This window comes from Notolepis coatsorum (genome assembly GCF_963971535.1).
Source record: "Notolepis coatsorum genome assembly, chromosome: 7".
NCBI classification, from domain to species: domain Eukaryota; kingdom Metazoa; phylum Chordata; class Actinopteri; order Aulopiformes; family Paralepididae; genus Notolepis; species Notolepis coatsorum.
The window spans coordinates 127,814,131-127,834,426 of NC_140171.1; the positions used below are offsets into that span (position 1 = coordinate 127,814,131).

General features: G+C 45.2%; 1 protein-coding gene across 1 annotated transcript in view; it reads right to left on the bottom strand.

The window, feature by feature from the left end:
• The window catches only part of usp43a (ubiquitin specific peptidase 43a), a 159,236-nt gene that overhangs the window by 113,650 nt on the left and 25,290 nt on the right, over positions 1-20,296 (bottom strand). The window contains exons 3-4 of the mRNA XM_084319112.1: positions 3,592-3,727; positions 552-696 (exon numbers count right to left, since the gene is read on the bottom strand). Of these exons, the coding sequence (XP_084175238.1) occupies positions 552-696; positions 3,592-3,723 (277 nt within the window). The 5' untranslated portion in view covers positions 3,724-3,727. The remainder of the gene's footprint in view (positions 1-551; positions 697-3,591; positions 3,728-20,296) is intronic.

A 20,296-nucleotide genomic window follows, 5' to 3' on the forward strand; every position in this document is an offset into this window, starting at 1 on the left:
AGTTTGACAGCCTTGCGCAGAGTGTAGACTGTTTTCTTGTACTCTTCCATGTTTCCTGACTCTCTGCCCCGGTTATAAGCAGTGGTGCGAGAGTTCAGGGCTGCTCTGATAGTACTGTCCACCCATGGTTTCTGGTTTGGGAACACCCTCGCCTTCTTTGTGGGGACGATACTATCAGCCAGTGTTGTTATGAATGACACCACAGCGTCTGTGAAATCGCTGACGTCACTGTTACTCCTCTTGAACATTCCCCAGTCGGCGGCGTCTAGTGCGTCCTGAAGCGTGGCCTCTGATTGGTCGTCCCATTTTTTTACCTCACGTGACACGACGGCGTCACGTGATCTCTGTTTATATGCTGGGACCAGCAAGATGGCGGCATGATCCGACGTGTTTGTTGCTCCCGCTAATGGTGGAGCCGGTACAGCCTTGTAACCGGCTCTGAACGGGGTGTAACAGTGGTCGAGTGTATTTCCTCCCCTTGTGGAGCAGACGATGTGCTGGAAGAAAGACGGCATGACAGGTGGCTGACAGGTGGCTGTTGCTATGGTTACCTGAGTGCTGTGTGGAACCCCCACGGCTGTAGAGGGGCGGGGCCTGGAAGGCGTAGACCACGTCGCTGTCGGCAATGCCTGTGAAGTCATCATCGTCTGAGAAGGAACGCTGAAAACCTGTCGAGTACAACTCTGCCAGAATGACCTGGAGAGAGAGTAGAGAGAGAGTAAAGAGAAAGAGAGAGTAGAGAGAGAGAGAGTAATAGTGAGTAATAGTGTTAATCAGATGTATGTACAGAGTTATAGTATTAATATGTACAGTGATACACATATAAAGACAGTATGGTAGTAGTCAAACTGGCCAGCAGCGTAACTAGTAAGAGTAGGTAGGGATATGTACAGATATAGATATAGTATATACAGATATGTAAAAAGGATTATATGCAGGTATGTACAGACAGATGTGGATATCTATATATATATACAGGTAAAAGAAAAAAATATATATATACACACACAGGTAAAAATAAATATATATATGGTATATACAGCATTATTGTACATGCTATCATACAGAGTTCTATGGGTTATATGCAGGTGTTAGTATGTATATAGACGGATTAAATGCAGGTATATTCAAACAGATATGGATATATATATATATATGCAGTAAATATAAATATATAAATGTATATATATGGTATATACAGCACTATTGTACATGCCATCATACAGGGTTATATGGGTAGACTATAGGGCTGTCTTAAATACTTCGAAGCTTCGAAGCTTCGTTCGATGGCACAAGCTTCGAACATAAAAAAAAGAAATCAAAGTTTTGCAGCGCAGCCGAGTGAAACCTTGTTGGCTGCGTCACAGTCACGAAAGGGGCTACTTAATTAATTAATCCAATACACTTTATTTATAGAGCACATTTAAAAACAACAAAGTTTACCAAAGTGCTGTACAAGTCCCACAACATAATTATTATTATTTTTTTTCTCTCTCGAAGCTTCGAATTAAAATCGAAGCTCGGCCCCCGAAGCTTCGATTGCCAAAAAAAGCTTCGAAGGTCAGCCCTAGTAGACTATATTATGAGGTAGGTAGATTATGCTTACAGTGTAGGTTGTACAGTGAAATCAGTAGGTAGGTATGAATTGAGTATAGACAACAGAAAGGTTTGTACAGTATGGGTAACAGAGCATAGGAAATGGAGTTCAGAGTAGAGAGAGAGTGAGAGAGTAGAGAGAAAGAGAGAAGAAAGAGAGAGAGTAGAGAGTAGATAGAGTAGAGATGGAGTAGAGAGAATAGAGAGAGATAGAGTAGAGAGAATATAAAGAGAGTAGAGAGAGAGGGTAGATAATAGAGAGTAGAAAGAGAGTAGAGAGAAAGAAAGAGAAAGAGAGAGAGAGTAGAGAGATAGAGTAGGGAGAGAGAGAGTAGAGATAGAGAGAGAGGGTATAGAGTAGTAGAGAGAGAGAGACTAGAGAGGAAAATAGAGATTGAGGAGAGAGGGTGAGGGTAGAGAGGACAGATAAAGAATGAAAGAAAGGCTTGACGGTGGAGAGGGAGAGAGAGAGGACAGATGGAGAGATAAAGAGGGCGAGAGAGGGATTCAGAAACAGAGAGCGAGCAGGAAGAATTGAACCAGTGATTTAATGACACAGTGGCTAACTGGCTTAGCAGCTTAGTAGTGGCTCAACACAAAGAGACATGAGAAGAGATGAACAGGGTTAAACTAAGTGGCTTAGTACAGTAGTCAAACACACACAGACACACACACACACACACACACACACACCTTACATCAAAACAAAACATCAGAGCAAAGCAAACAGATGAAAGGCACCAAACAAGTTGTCTGTTCCCCTCTGAAGTAGCTAATTGTACTTAACAGTGTGTGTGTGTGTGTGTGTGTGTGTGCATGTGTGTGCGTGTGTGTGTTTGTGTGTGTGTGTGTGTGTGTGTGTGTGTGTGTGTGTGTGTGTGTGTGTGTGTGTGTGTGTGTGTGTGTGTGTGTGTGTGTGTGTGTGTGTGTGTGTGTGTGTGTGTGTGTGTGTGTGTGTGTGTGTGTGTGTGTGTGTGTAAAAACAAAAAGAAAGGCAGCTGGACAGACAGACTAACATGCTAATAAGCAGACAACAGTCAGTAAGGCATACCAGTCACAGAGAGTGCCAGCAAAACAAATGCTCTAATATCCATTCCTCCTCTCTAGTCTCCATCCTTCCTCTAGTCCGAATCTCTCCTCTCTAGTCTCCATCTCTCATCTCCATCCATGGGTTAGGCGCAGAGACTCTATCGCATCGGCGACTGAGAAAAAGACAATGCATGTGTGTGTGTGTGTATCCCGTGTGTGTGTGTGCCGCTCCAATTGCATGTCCAGTTCGTTGCATGCGGATTAAAGACCCCCCTAAAGAGGTCCTGCATTATTATTATTATTACATCTCTCATCTCTAGTCTTCATCTCTCCTCTCTAGTCTCCATCTCTCCTCTAGTCTCCATCTCTCCTCTCTAGTCTCCATCTCTCCTCTAGTCTCCACCTCTCCTCTAGTCTCCATCTCTCCTCTCTAGTCTCCATCTCTCCGCTCTAGTCTCCATCTCTCCTCTAGTCTCAACCTCTCCTCTAGTCTCCATCTCTCCTCTCTAGTCTCCATCTCTCCTCTAGTCTCCACCTCTCCTCTAGTTTCCATCTCTCATGAGTGTGTGCATGTATGTGTGTGTGTGTGTGTGTGTGTGTGTGTGTGTGTGTGTGTGTGTGTGTGTGTGTGTGTGTGTGTGTGTGTAGGTGTGTGTGTGTGTGTGTGTGTGTGTGTGTGTGTGTGTGTGTGTGTGTGTGTGTGTGTGTGTGTATGTGTGTGTGTGTGTGTGTGTGTGTGTGTGTGTGTGTGTGTGTGTGTGTGTGTGTGTGTGTGTGTGTGTGTGTGTAGGTGTGTGTGTGTGTGTGTGTGTGTGTGTGTGTGTGTGTGTGTGTGTGTGTGTGTGTGTGTGTAGGTGTGTGTGTGTGTGTGTGTGTGTGTGTGTGTGTGTGTGTGTGTGTGTGTGTGTGTGTGTGTGTGTGTGTGTGTGTGTGTGTGTGTGTGTGTGTGTGTGTGTGTGTGTGTACCTGGTCTGCAGAGATCTTGCCCTCCTCGGCCACCATGGCCCTGAGGCAGGACAGAGAGCCGAAGAGAGGAGCAGCCAGGCCGACACGCACATACCTCTGTCCTTTAGTGCTGAAGACCAGGGTCACACACATAGGTCTGAGAGAGAGAGAGAGAGAGAGAGAGAGAGAGAGAGAGAGAGAGAGAGAGAGAGAGAGAGAGAGAGAGAGAGAGAGAGAGAGAGAGAGAGAGAGAGAGAGAGAGAGAGAGAGAGCGATGGAGAGGGATGGAGAGGGATGGAGAGGGGTGGAGAGAAGGGAGGAGATGAAGTGAGAGATGGAGGAAGAGAGAGGGAGGGTTGGAGAGAGAGAGAGAGAGAGGGTGGGAGAGAAACAGTATGACATCCATCTTTTGTGTCATAGAAATAAGTTTTGCACATCTATAACTCTACTACTGTACATGTTAACCCTTTCACTACCACACTACCAAAGGGTTAACCCCTTCACTGCAACAATCCAGAGGGTTAACCCTTTCACTGCCACACGACAAAGGGTTAACCCTTTCACAACCACACTACAGAAGGTTAACCTTTCACTACCACACTGTGACTAGACGGTTGGTAGTGAAAAGGTTAACACACACACACACATTTAGAATATTTTATTTATGTCCACATAAAGACAAAGTTTAAAGGACACAAATATTAACAGTGCACTTGTACATTGTGGGATTATTCCGATACAATCGTGCCACAGTGGCAATCAAAGTTACAGACTGACACGGATGATGAACCTGACAATCAACACACAGCTCATGGGTACAGATAGCAGCGTCTTCTCCAAACGCTCCACACACACACACACACACACACACACACACATACATACATACATACATACATACATACATACATACACACAAACACAAGCACAAACCTAATCAAGGTCTGCTGTTAGTTACTTGCAAACCCAGTATAAAACCAAGTTTAAAACCCAGTATAAAATAACTGATTTCAAAAAAAAAATTATCCACTTTTTCTCCTCCTGTTTTTCTGTGTTTTTCTCCGATCCCAATTTAGTTGTTATGCCAATTCCCCCCTCCCCTTCCTGGTCATTGCTCGCATGTGCCCCCCACTGGTCGGTCTAGGCTAGGGAGCCCTGAAGTCTATCAGATGCTTCCTCCGAGACATAGGAGACAGCCAGCAGCCTCTTTTCACCTGGCAGCAAGGACTCTCATTGGTGAAGTGTAATGTGTGGGAGGTCACACTACCCTCACCATCTCCCTCCCTCGCTGTGCAGGCGCCCTGACCGACCTGTAGGAGTTGCTGTTTACAACGACCAGAATACCACCCCACCGGCTTCCCTCCCGCTGACTCTGCCAATTGAGCCAGTATGACGGCCGGCCAAGCTGGAGGCAACGCTGACAGCCGGATTCGATACCAGTGTCTCTCGCGTTGGTGATGAGCGCTTAGTCCGCTGCGCCACGCAGTCACCCTCTTATTTCACATTGTTGTAATGTCTTCTGCAGTAACGGGTCAGGGGCTGATTATACAGGGGATGAGGGGGGTTGGCAGATTCCTCACAACATATTGCAACCAGCTGAAATACACATACAGGGGGTGCCCGAGTGGCGCACCGCATACAGCACTACGGTGCAACACGGCCGACCCGGGTTCGACTCCCGGACCCGGTGATCCCTGCCGAATGTCCTCCCCGGTCTATCTCCCATTTCCTCCTCTCTCTCTCTCTCTCTACCGGACTGCCCGGTAGCAAAATCAATAAAAACCTACAAAAACATTAAAAAAATAAATACACATACAGTAGATGGGAGAAAACTACTGTACATATACTGTAGTCACACGCAGGAGTTTTAATATGAAAGCTCAACTAAGAGACTAAACCTCTCTCCGACCTTCCATGCCATTCTGAACCAATCACACGGTCCTCTCCCCTAATTAGCCAATCCAATTCCACCACACTACGTTTAAGAGGCTCTCGGCCCAACTACCTTTGTGTTAGAATTAGGATCTCTTTATTGACAAGTACATTGTTTACATGTACCATACATTTCCCCTCTGCATTTAACCCATCCTAACCATTGTGGAGTAACATGCAGCCACAGTCCAGCAGAGCCTGGCGGGGAACAACTCCAGTTCAGAAATTGGGGGCAGGGTATTTCTAGAGGTGTTCTTTGAGCACCTACTGTAATAGATATTGCGATAGATAGAAGGAAGGAAGGACGAGACGGAGGGAGAGAAGAAGGGAGGGGGCAGCCAGAAGATGAAAGGGCTGTCTCTGCTGCCCTGGTATCTTGCCAGAGATAGAGGATGAGAGAAGAAGAGGGAAAAGAAAAATAAAAAAAAGAAAAGGAAAAAAAATAAAATCAACATCAACAACAACTACACCACGACCACCAACAACAACAACAAACAAAGGTCTAGGAGGGGGAAAAGGGGATCTGGGACGGAGCAGACATCCATCCCCCCACTCCCGGTCTTCCGCCATGCATTATTCAGGTGAGTGTGTTACCAGTGGGGAAGCTGAAGGGACAGACATGAGAGGATCTGAGCAAAGGTTTGGTTGTTGTTAGATGTGCTGACAGTGACGCGGGAAGGGGGGGTGCTGCGGGGGCTGCAGCACCCCCACCTGGCAGGGAGTTGTAACTGCAAGGTTGTTTAGGATTTTATTCCATTGTAATATCCTACTCAATGTCACTGGCACTGCAGATTTACCCTAATCTTGAAATTCGGAAAAGTGCATTACCGGCCAGATCCTCATAGGGGCGCTGTCTCGATAATGCAGTGTTCCCTGTTATACAGACCGGTTTTTTAGGCATATAAACAAAGTAATTTAGAAGCGTGTAGATTTTTACCAACCCACTTTCAGTTCCGCGACACGCGTACCGGGCTGCACCGGGCAGAAAAGATAGTTGATGCCAAGATGAAACGTCGCATTTTGCTGCATTAAGCTAAGACAATGGTTAATCTATTATTGAATGCCTTCATTTGAACACGTAATTTGCACTATATATTAAAAGAGTGGGTTCCACCTCACATAGCCTAGTGGGTGACGTGTGTATATTGACAAAAAAGGAAAAAATTTGCGCGCTGCACGGTCATTGCCTCCCCTTCAGCGCACCCGCCGCCTATGACGTTATTATATCGCTGCTAGCGGGACAAAACCTCATAACTCCATTTTTAATTTGTTTTTTATCAACTCAGTAGATCATCCTCCATGTGTGTGTGGTTTTACAAAGTCTACACAATGGGAAAGCATTAAACCAATCATCTGTCTAAACCTCGTAACTCTATTCGCCCTCAAATCTGTGTTCGTTTTTTTCATCTGCTGAAAAGTTGGGTTTTTGGAGTTATGAGGTTTTGTCCCGCCAGCAGCGATATCACTTATCTCCGCACCCCCAACTCTGACTGACTTCCCGCGGCCCTGTGTGCTGAGATGGAAATGGAGCGGGAGACAGGAGGCGTGCGAATAGAAGCAGAGCTGTCGTCTTTAACACTTTGAGTGCCAACGACAACATTTCTCGTTAGTTCATGCCAACCGTTCAGTGCCAACGAGACGAGAGATCTCGTTTTTGATTGTTTTTTTAATTTATTAGCGATTTCCATTCATATTTCATCAATCTAGCCTCACGTTACCACTGAGACTCTGTCTGAGCTCCATTGGGAAAATACCGCCCCCTATCGTCTCTCCGGATGGTACTGCACCCCTTTGGATTGGATTGAATGAAAAGCATGGGAAAAAAAATCCTGCTTCCACATTTTACTTGTCAGACAAGTAACCCGAGACGATCGAAGTCATTGCCGAGCCGCAGAACAGCGGAGAATGTGTGTTTGCAGTACCCAGCGTTGGATCAAATAAACGCGATCGATATTTGGAATGGCGATCAGGAATTGGAATAATCTTTTTGGAGAACATCTGATCTGAGGTAAGGAATCTATTTTAGTCTTGGGATAATCAGAGCTTTTTTCACATATATATCAACGTGGGCCCTATGTGTGTGTGTGTGTGTGTGTGTGTGTGTGTGTGTGCTGATCAGGAACACATCATATTATACACCATAATTTAAGATATAGTTTATGCGTTCGCAAATATGAGAGCTCTATCATTGAAGTGGGTGGTGGCACGCAACGGGGTTCCGGAGCACCGGAACCGTGGCACGGAAAGTGTTAAAGGGGACGTGTACTATAAATGTCATTTTTCAGTCTCTAGCATTGTATTATAGTAATAGGAGTTCGTATCAATGTGTTTTAGTGTCTAAATACCATATTGGCGGATTGCTCTGATTCAGCTCAGCCCCTTTCCTCCTCCAGTAAATTAGGCCATCTTGATTTGAAGGCCTGAGTCACGTCATTCGGGCTCTGGGTAGCAGACAGTGATGTGATTGGCTCTGTGGTTGGAGCTAATGCCCGCCCCCATTCTACCTAGACTAGACAGCGAGTGGAAGCCACTTCCTCATGCTGCGAGGCGGAGTGGGGCCCGACGCCTCTGCGTGCGCTCTGGAGGGAGAGAGGGAGAGAGAGATGGAGAGAGAGAGAGCACTTGGGGGGGGGGGGGGGGGACCTGCTGCGCGGCACACGGGAGAGGGGAGGAAGGGAGGCCCACAAGCTGCCGCGCGGCGGGTCCCCCCCCCCTCCCTCTCTCTCTGTCTCTCTGTCTCTCTCTCCCTCCGGAGTGTGTGCAGAGGTGTCAGGTTTCGCTCTGGAAGAAGCTCTCTCTCTCTCTCTCTCCCACCCCCCCCCCTCTCTCTCTCTCTCTCTCTCCCTCCGGAGTGTGTGCAGAGGTGTCGGGTTTCGCTCTGGAAGAAGCTCTCTCTCTCTCTCTCTCTCTCTCTCTCTCTCTCTCTCTCTCTCTCTCTCTATCTCTCTCTGTCTACCACTCGCAGACTGTGTGGGCTGACTGTCACTCAAAGTGCTTATGGGCCATAACAGCCTGAAATCTTGAAGCTGGAAAATTATGGTTTTGAGTACTTGATTAGAAATATAAAACAATGCATTTTTTTGAAAAAAACCTTACAGATGTCTTCAATAGACTAACAGGAATTGGGGGGGCGGAGCTGAGCGATCATGGAGTAGACGTGTTTTCACATGAGCTCCCTTCTACCGTGCTGAATATACGTTTCTCCCCATTAGTCTTTATTTTATTTTTATTTGTTTTTTATCTGTTTGCTAGGTCGTCGTGTTTAGTATACATTCATCAACTTTTTTCGACTTTCTACGATGGCGGGGGTGGAAACCAGAGCCAAGAAAGAATTAGGCACGACACCGACACCGCCGAGCATGGCCGTACCGTCTCCCGCTGTCGGGGAGTTAAGCGAAGCTGTGCTCTTGGTCATGACCAAGCTACACGCAGACTCTGAGACACGCATCGCTGAAGCACAGAAGAAAGTACACGCAGACTCTGAGGCACGCATCGCTGAAGCACAGAAGCAAGTGCTGGCGGATTTCTGTATCAGCCTCCGTCGTGAGATATCAGAAGAAATACGGCTGGCGGTAGTCCCGCTGACAGACAAGATGGAGACGATTCACGCTGCCTCATCGGCTAATGCTAACGAACTAGCCATGCTAACGACGGAGGTATCATCACAATGTGAGAAGATGGCGGGTCTTGAATCCGCCCTGCTGGCTAGGCAGGCTGAAGTCAACAAACTACAGTCGGCGATGGAGGAGATGCAGTCCCGGGATAGACGCCACAACGTCAGGATTGTTGGAGTACCGGAGACCAGCGGTGAAGGCCGTCTCTCTGAGACCATGCCCGAACTGCTGCAGAAGATACTAGGGACGGACGTCCTCCCCTCGCCTCCTATCTGTGAGTCGGCCTATAGAGCGGGCAGGTTTTCTCCCGGCGTGAACAAAGAACCGAGGCCCATCATAGTCAAGCTGAACAGACTCCAACAGAGAGAAATCATCATGCGGTCGGCTCGTACCAGAAGGGGTACTCTGAGGTTTGGCGATCACAAAGTGGCCATTTTCGAGGACTTTACACCGGAGGTTCAAGCTCAGAGAGCCGAGTACAAGGTGGTCCTGACTAAGCTATGGAGACTAGGCCTGAGGCCCACGTTATTCGCTCCCGCGAAACTATCTGTGTTGGAGAAGGTCGGTGGTCAGCGTTTGTTTTGGTCGTTGGCTAAAGCGAAGGAATATCTCGCGAAGACACCCGAGTCTGTTGCTTGATATCTATGGAGGGTGAGTGACTTGGCGGTTTGGGCCTATATACATTGATTAGGTCGACTATTCACAAACACTTGCTGTCATGCCCAGACATGCTAACTGTCCTCTGCCCATCCAACTAGCGGGGCTTCCCAATGACTTCTGTTACTTGCTAAAGCTGACCTCATGGTCGTACTTGTGTATCGCCTCTTTGGAAGCTAACGAGCTAGCTGAACAATGTACATAGTAGGCTAACGTGCTATCCGGATTCGTCACTAGCTTACGCGCTAGCCTCGGGCTAGCCAGCGGGCTTCGACTATGGTCTGCGCTGAGACATTCGTTAATGGTTACGTATTTTGGTTGCTGTTGCTGTTCAAAGGGACATTGGTTTGCACAGTTCAAGAGTGACCGAGTCCCTAACTAACTTCTGGTATGCTTTTTATTTTTATATCCAGGTTGTTTTGAGCTTTGGTGATCCAAAGTAGATACCAAGGTCGGTTGAATATGCATAAACAATATTTGATAACAGGTTGGGTCGGGTATGGCTTGCACTTAATGGCTATATGGTTATATGGCTTGCACTCTAGTCATTACCCTCTCTTCCTTTTTTTTTTTCTTCTTTCCTATTGTCGCTGTTTTTATGTCATCTATATGAGCGATTTAAATGTGATCCGGTTCTACCTTGGACTAACTACTGACTCGCCTTAATTTTGTTTTGAATTTTCCGTGAGGCACTTATGCTATAACGTTGATACATTAATATGCAGACTCCAGGGTAGATGGTTACAGGTTGATGCTGAGTAATTATATAATAATTAGTGTCGCTGTTTTAAGGGCAATTGAATGAGCAATTAACCTGTGACCCGAACCTGCCTTGGACTATCGGCTGGGATGCTTTAATTTAATTTTGTATTGAATTTTCCTATATGTTTTAATGGCATTTGAATGAGCAATTTAAATGTGATCCGGTTCTACCTTGGACTAACTACTGACTCGCCTTAATTTTGTTTTGAATTTTCCGTGAGGCACTTATGCTATAACGTTGATACATTAATATGCAGACTCCAGGGTAGATGGTTACAGGTTGATGCTGAGTAATTATATATTAATGGCTAATTTTTCCATTATAGCTGTCATGTTAGGGCCAAGGCTCACGTTGGCTCTCGACCGAATATACATAAAATATGTGATAACAGGCTGGCTTAGGTTTAGCTTTGCTTGCACTTTAGCCATAACCCTCTTTTTCCTTTTTCTATTATTGTCGCTGTTTTAATGGCATTTGAATGAGCAATCTAACTGTGATTCGATCCTACCTTAGACTAAATGCTGATATGCTTTGATTTTGTTTTGAATTTTCCTTTTTCCATTTATACTATAATGTTGCAACATTAATATGCAGACTACGAGGTAGTTGGTCACAGGGTTGATGCTGAGTAATTATATAATAATGGCTAATTTTTCCATTATAGCTGTCATGTTAGGGCCAAGGTTCATGTTGGCTCTCGAACGAATATACATAAATATGTGATAACAGGCTGGGTCAAGTTTAACTTTGCTTGCACTTTAGCCATAACCCTCTTTTTCCTTTTCCTATTATTGTCGATTCTTACATAGGTTATGTCATGTCAGCCGTTGTGCCTGATCAGAGGGACTGCTTCAGGGGTGCACTTTAACCATAACCCCTTTTTTCCCTTTCTTATTTTTGTCATTGTTTAATTGACATTGTTCACACAATTTTGCACAATTAACCTGTGACCCGATCCTGCCTTAGACTATCGGCTGGGATGCTTTAATTTAATTTTGTTTTGAATTTTCCTGTACCCATTTGGGCCATAACATTGCGACGTTGAAGCGCAGATTCGGAAATAGATGGTTGCAGGTTGATGTGGAGTTATTATTTAATAATGGCTATTTTTACCATTATGGTTGTCTTATGTTAGGGCCAGTGCTCAGGTGGTTTTCGACCGATATCTTTATTGAATTTAATTTTTATTATTATTTGTGTTTATTGGACTAGTGGGGGTTTACTCAGGGGTTTAACTAGAGGGGGGTGGGAGTGGGAAGCGTCTTATTGATCCATGTCTCTAGTGGGAAGTGATAGGAAGATGACCATCCTCAGTGGGTGGGGCATAGGGTGGGGATTGGAGAGTGGGTATAGAGGAACTTATAGTAGGACGGGTGGGTTAGGGTTTAGAGTAGAAGGGGGGGGGGCTGTAGCTGGGGTGGTATTTTTATGTGTTCTATGTACTGTTGTCTTATATATGTGTAAGTGTTCCTCCTCTGAACTCCTGGGATTGACCGTCCGGGCCCGCCGGGATCGGCACCTCTGTACTCAGCCTGGCTGCACGGGTATGTTCTCTACGCACTTATACAAGCTCGACCATGGCTAAATTGAATATTTTAATTTGGAACGCAGGAGGGCTTAACGCCCCACACAAGCGTGCCAGTGTCCTTTGGCTATTGAAGAGGAGAAATATTGACCTTGCTCTCCTTAGTGAGACGCATTTAATGGTAGGTGACGTGTCAAGACTGGCAAATCGGCAATATCACGTTATCTCCGCATCCTCAGCCGATGATAAGACGAAAGGAGTAGTCATAGTTACAAGACGTAACCTTGATATCAAAATCTTGGATGTATGGTCGGACACGGAGGGAAGGATTACTATAGCAAAAGTTGAATTCTTGCATAGGAAGATGGCTATAATAGCATTGTATGCTCCTAACACATTTGATTCAGCGTTCTATAATACAATCACGAAGAATATGTTGGAACTTAATGGATACGCTCTCATTGTGGGTGGCGATTTTAATGCGTGCTGGGATGCGGAGATGGATAGGTCTGGGCCCTCTGAAACGAGCGACCAGAAACGGGCCTCTAAGGCCCTCAGGATGTGGGCCAAAGACACGGGGCTCTCAGACCTCTGGCGCTTATGCAACCCCACCCTCAGAGATTACTCTCACCTGTCAGCCAGACACAAAAGCTTCTCTCGAATTGACTATGCATTCGCGTCCCCTAATATGTTTGATAGTTTCGATGTCTCATTGGTTCCCCTGGCTCTCTCAGACCACAAGGGGATTTTCCTTACGGCAACCTTTGGCAGGCTCTCCGCAAGAGCTCCCAGATGGCGTTTTAATTCGACCTTGCTAAAGAACGATGACTTCTGTTCTGAGTTCAGGAGTAAACTAGCAGAATTTTTGCAGATCAACGTTGGCACAGTAGAAGACCCTAGGGTCCTGTGGAACGCATTGAAAGGATTCATCAGGGGTCATGTCACACTATTTGCCTCCAATTTGCGAAAATCCCGGTCAAAAAAGCTAGAAGGACTGGAATCATTATATGCGGACCTATACGCATCCTTGCAAACTGACTATAATGAACGACTAAACACACAACGTAAGATAGTCAAAAAAGAAATAAACTCCATACTTAAACAACAGTCTGAGTTTTTGATACATAGGACAAGACAAAATTACTATTTTCACGGCTCCAGACCTAGCCATCTATTGGCAATGAAAATACGCTCAAATGATCATTTCTCAGATATCCCCTCGATTAGGACGAGCCAGGGTGCAGTCACTACTGATTCGAAAAAGATCAATGACACTTTTAAAGAGTTTTACTCACAGTTATATAGCTCAGAGGGTAATCTGGATGACTCTAGATTTGAATCGTTCATCGGCGGGCTTGAGATACCCCACATCTCTGAGGAAGAGGCCAAGGAACTGGGGAGACCGATTACTCTCGTAGAATTGAGGGAGACTATTGTTGAAATGCAGAGGGGTAAGGCGCCAGGCTGGGATGGTATTCCACCCGAAGTGTATTTAGCTTTCTGGGACCAACTGGGTCCATTGATGCTCGATATGATCAATTACGCTATCGAACAAGGGGAGTTCTCAAGAGATGTCAATATGGCGTTGATTTCTTTACTTCTCAAAAAGGACAAAGATCCCAATGATTGTGGTAGCTATAGACCCTTGAGTCTTCTCGGGGCCGATTTAAAGGTGTTTGCCAAGGTGCTGGCCCGTCGCCTGCAGAGATTTATGCCTGTATTGGTACACTGCGATCAAACTGGTTTTATCCCGGGGCGTCTGGCTGCAGATAATCTTAGGAGGCTGTTGCATGTAATCGATAACAGTAAAGACAATACAACTCCATCCACAGTTCTGTCTTTGGATGCCATGAAGGCGTTTGACAGACTTGAGTGGTCATACCTGTGGAAGGTACTTGAGGTCATGGGTCTTGGAAAGAGTTTTATTCATATGATTAAAGTCCTGTATGCCTCGCCGTCTGCGATGATACTGACAGGCAAAAACTGTTCCACACTCTTTCCAGTCTCCAGATCTTCTAGACAGGGTTGCCCTCTGAGCCCGGGACTGTTCGCGCTTTCCCTCGAACCTTTGGCCCAATTTATTAGGCAATCGGAGGACATCGTCCCCATAATGGTCAACAATACTCCACACAAAATTGCTCTCTATGCGGATGACCTGCTGATTTTCATGGACGACCCCTCCCGGTCGGCCACAAAATTATTGAGGATAATCGACGACTTTGGTAAATTGTCAGGTTTTAAGATTAACTGGAACAAATCAGCCTGCCTACCTCTTAATGAACTGGCCAAGGCGGTACGACTACCAGCTGATATCCCCATAGTAGAACATTTTAAATACCTGGGCATAGAGATATTCCCCACGCTGAACCAAACTACTAAGTACAACTTCACGGGTACTTATGATAAAATACGCCAGGATCTAGACAGGTGGTCGTCCCTTCCTAACTCCTTACAAGCCCGGGCTTCCATAATCAAAATGAACATCCTGCCTAGGATAAATTTTATTAGCTCAATGCTCCCCCTGCCCCCTCCAATAGACCACTGGCGCAAGGTACAATCGATGGTATCTAAGTTTGTCTGGAATAACAAACGCCCGAGAATCAAAAGGGCTACTACTCAACGTAGGAAACAAGATGGGGGCCTCGCAATCCCTGATTTTAAACTTTATTTCTGGTCCTTTTCACTGAGACCTCTGATGTGCTGGCTAGACCCTGTAGAGGCTGTATCGTGGCGCTCCTTAGAAGCGGCGGCGGTGTCTCCGCTAAGATTGCAGGATGTAGTGTACTCCACTGTCTCTATTGCGAAATGCCGGCTGAAGTATGGACCGATCATAACTCACGTGATCCAAACGTGGCGTAATGTACAGAGGTCGTGTGGGGTTAAATGCCCTTGGCACCTGGACTCTCCAATTTTTAATAACCAGCAATTACTTGTTGGACACAAGCCGGTTAATATTCCTCAATGGCAAAGGAGGGGAGTGCATACTCTGGAGGATATTTATGATAAGAACGGCCTCCGTGCGTTTCAGGACTTAAGAGAATTTTATGATCTTCCCGGCGAGTCCTTCTTTCTTTACCTTCAACTAAGGTCAGCACTGAGGGCGCATGGCGTACCGTGGGCTCAAGCTTTGCAACCTCACCCCTTCCTCAGGCTCATAGTGGACAGAACGACATCCAGAGGGTTTGTCTCAGACTTTTATACGCTCTTAATTCAATCCACGTATAAAAATTTATCATTGGATACAATCTGGCGTGTGGATATCCCGGAGTTGGACCCCGAGTTTGACTGGGATGATGTTTGGGCAAATGTGGCATTATCTTCCCGCAACCCCAATCACCAGCAAATTAATTTTAATTATATTCATAGGACCTATCTTACACCTAGGAAGCTATTTGCTATGGGACTGATAACCGACTCTCGATGCACTTTGTGCTCTCAAAAGGCCACTGGCACTTATATGCATATGTATTGGGATTGCCCACCAGTGGCCCGTTTCTGGAGGTCAATAACGGACAAACTTTCAGATCTGTGTGGCTTAACTATCCCATTCACAGCTGTTACGCTACTCCTGAACGATATAACGACACTACCCGCGTCCGTACAACTGAAAAGGGTTGTCCTAGCGGGCGTCACAGCAGCGAAGAAGCTTATAGCAATGAGATGGAAGGAGCCTGAGAAGCTGACAATGATCAACTGGTCCCTAACTCTATTGGATGTGATTTATCTTGAGATATCCACGGCTCGGGTGATTGGGGTAGGGCAGGCTGGCATTGACCTGTGGTTCGCAGCAGCTGAGAAGGTAAAGACCGCCGTGTGCGGCTGAGCGGGGTTGGGGCGCTTGATCGGGGGGGTCCGGCGGTCTCTGGGGAGGGGGAGGAGGAAATGTCTTGTCTGTCTTGGTTTTTGTCTTGTCCTTCTTAACTTTGGCTGGGGGGATTTTAGGGGGGGTTGGTATTTAGCTATTCTGCGCTATATGTCAATTCACATGCCATCTCCCCAAGGGACTAATATTGGCAGACTGATTGACCTGTCAACCAACTTGGAAGAGGAATTTCTTTCTTCTTACACTTTACCGTCTGCGAGTTTGGCAGTCTTGAACATGTGTAAGGGACCTAGGCTATCTACAGTAAATCTGTGACAACACTCTCATAAACAATCTTTTAAGTCACTCCACTTTGTAAAGGTGGGGGAAGGTTGCCATGTCTTGAAGACCCCTTTTTGTTATTGAAGTAGCCACCTATATTTGATAGGTTGGACGCTGTTTCTTTTTCTTTTTGTCTTATAATTTATTATTCTGTATTATTATTGTTTGTTATTCTCCTGTGAAGTTATGTTTTTTGTTACTGTGGTTATTGTGTTGTCCTGTTTCATGTAATTAATAATAAAAAAAAAATTTGATCAAAAAAAAAAATAGACTAACAGGAATTGTGTAAAGTTGCCCAAATAGTGCTAGGAATAGCAGTACATGTCTCCTTTAAGAGGCCTTTCCTCCGTGGCGGCTAGGTGGTGTAGTGGGCAAGGCACTCGCCACCAGTGTGGAGACGCTAGGATTCGCGTGTTCGAATTCAGCTCTCCACATTGTTTTTCAGTTTGGCTGGTCGTCCGCAGTAATACACATTGGCCGTATTACGGGGAGGGAAAACTGAAGGGTGGGGATCGAACGTTGTGAACAAGCGACTCCTACAAGTCGGTTGGTGCGCCTGCGCAGTAGAATCAGGAAGTGTCGGGGGCAGCGTGAGCCTCCCACGCGTTACTCCTCGACACTGAGAGATCGAGCTGCGCAGGTGAAAAGATGCGACTGCTGTTACCTCAAGTACCGGAGGGGACTTGTGCTATGTATGACTTAGTCCACATTGCAGCCGGCTTGTGGGAGGCAAGAAACAGCGTTCGTGACAGGGGAGGGTTGAATTGGATGATACGAAATTGGGATGGGAGAAAATATGGAAAAATGGGAGAAAAAGTGGATCAAAAAAAAAGAGGCCTTTCCTCCGTGCCCGGGTCGCGTCAGTCCAGATCCTCAACATGGTGGAGAATACAGTCAGCTCCTGTCTAGACGCTGCTGGCCACTGACATGATAAACATACAAACATGCACACACACACACTTACAGTACAAAACACCGTAAGTGAATACCGCATCAACGCTGTTTTTTATAATAATACTCTCAACCAAAGCAATGCAACGGAAACATTTTGATTGACAGTCGAATCTTCCAATTACGTCACACCTCTTGCACCCGCCTCTGCTGTTACCACCAATCGGCAAGCGCCTATTCGGTTTTTACTTCCTGGATGTTAGCCATTGATCACAACAAGGCTAATAACATTAGCTCCCCGCCGGAGTGGACTACCAGAGCTCCAGTCCACAGGAGTACTAAACGAGGCATAATGATTTTACTGCAACGAATGTTATAATAAAAGCCCTTCGTTCTATACACTTGTCTGATTGAAAACTTTATTAACAGACCGCGGAATGGGCACAGCGGAGATATGAATTGAGTAATGCTTGCCTTGCTATGGTCCGGTAAATACGCTGATGTTATTGAACGTGTAACTATATAACGTTAATGCCACAAAACGAATGCCTTTGTTAATCATAAGTAGTAACTTTATAATAAGAAGAAGAAGAAGAAAGGGTCGGGGGGGGGGGGTAACCACCGGGCGCTACCAGCCTACCACCCCTACCGAGTGAACGAGTTACTTTCAATAACGAATGCGTGCTTGCCGAATCCCAAACAATATTCATGCTGCAAAGTCATCCTCTAAAGATAGACATTTAGACTAGAGGCAGGCTATATGCTATAAAGAGTAGACTACTAAAAAAAATACAAATAAATGCATTCCAATTTTTTATTATTTTTTGCTGTTATATTGCGGCGGTATGAAATATTACGCAAATTTGTGCGGTAAGGAAAAGATCAATACCGCGGCAGCTCTAACACACACACACACACACACACACACACACACACACACACACACACACACACACACACACACACACACACACATACCAGCATCTTCACTCTAGCGTAAAAGGTGCTGTAAGTGGTATTTCTTGCCAAGCCATATTTCTTACTGCTCTGGTAGATTATTGTGCTTGGTTCAAGCACATATGTGACCCGACACGGTCGGATTGTGTCGGCATTGAACATTCCTCACAAAAGCCGAAAACGTCACGCGATTCAGAAATAGGTCAAAATAGAAATATTGCCATTTTTTTGTGCTTTGAAATGTTCTCAAATCTGTTTTTTTATTTGCTAAACGTATTACAACTTGTAAATGTGTTTATTATTGTTAGATTGTCCGACAGTATGTATTCCGAGGCACTGTAGAGAACTACATTCGCTTCGGAGGGGTGTGGTTAAATACTCGGGTCTCAACTCTCAAGTGTGGAGACGGAGGGAGACGCAAAGAAATTACAGCTCATTTTCATTCCGAGTCAACGGACCCAGTAGCCTACTTTGTTGGCTGTATTGTATCTGAATCTCTCCGTAGCAGTGCGCATAGATTCAGTGCCCAGTGCGCACTCCGTGAGTCAGACTGAAGGCGCATAACGGAGTCTGTGTTCTTGAATCTTGATTACTATCTTGACTATTTTCCTTTATCCTCTTATACAGTGGTACGTGAAAACTGATGTTTAAAATAAAATGTCCTCCTACTAAACTCACTTTCTAAATGAAAAAGATTTTGTAATCTTTCTGGCAGTATCTTATTTCTTGCCCTAAACATAATCAACACTGTTTGAAACTTGAAACTATGTCTTCAAGTTTAATTATTCTAGATTTAATAAATAATCTGTTTGTGTGTTCTCGATAATTCACTTTATGTGTGATTCTTACAGCCCTCTTCTGTAGTATACAGTATAAAATGGTTTTATATTAGTCTCATAAGTATTCCCCCATACTTCAACACAATAACTAAGATATGGTGAGATGAGTGAACAGTGGAGTGTTCTCATTGCCTCATACTCTAACACATCCTTTACTTTATTCATAACAAACATACTCTTAGACATATTTTTTTTTTAACATGTGCTATGTGAGATTTCCATGTTAGTTTATCATCCATAATTACACCAAGAAAACATTTCAAATGTTTTCCATTTCAAACCCTAGGGTTACATCGATTCGTCGACATCACGGACAACATCAATCATGTAAATGAGTGGATTTGCATGTCTGTGTTGTCGACACATCATACACAGAAACTTTTGAACACAGCAATGTCAAGCTCAGATACTGAGTATGCAGACGATACGTTGGAACCTCAGGGACCGGACTTGAACGCCAGCCATTGGTCGACCCACCAGTGTGCTTGAGTACTCTAATGGATGTTTTATCGTCCCATTAACCATTTCACTAGCACACTACAGGCGGTTAACCTTTCACTACCACATTACAGACGGTTAACCGTCTGTAGTGTAGTTGTGAAAGGGTTAACCCTTTGTCATGTGGCAGTGAAAGGGTTAAAGGTCCCACTTTGTCCATTTTGAACCTGGATCCTAACCTTCTGTTGTGAGGAGGATTTGATACAGTAGGATTTGATCATATGACATGAAACCTATACGAATGTGCTGTGTGTCTTCAAGAGCACAGGGTCTGCAAGCTGCACCCTGAGAAACTCTACAAGACCTGCAGTATAGTGAACTGCAGACACTACTCCCTCAACCATTTCCTCAACCTTCCTCGGGTTGGGCCTCTACTACAGTTGAATATATGTCAGGAAATAGCATCTACAGTTCACTAGAGGTCTGCTCTCTGGAGTTTCTCGGGATGCCGAAGCGGTCGAACCCTTGAGACACGGAATGGTCAAGTTCTAGGGCTGTCACTGAATATTCTATATTCTAATAATAAAAAAGATTTAAATAAAAAACATACATTCGATTGTGAGAATAAATATTCCGATTGCGAAAAAAACGGTCTTCTGGCTGCCTTCCTCTTCTCACGTGGGCCTGAACGGTGCTGCGTGACAGACCGGAGATACGCAATGTCACGTTCATTGAGCTGAAGAATGTGCTTAGTAACAACAACCACAACAACCACATGGCATCATGGCCGAGAGTTCAGAACACTACTCGGCCGTGAAGACAGTGATTTGCACTCGGAGCTCAATCTAAAAGCCCCGTTTGGAAATACTTCGGATTTTGATCAACTTGTGGAACCTCGAGACAAAGTTGTATCCAAGCTATGTAAACGAAATAATGCGCAATAATACATATTCGAATGGTTCGAAC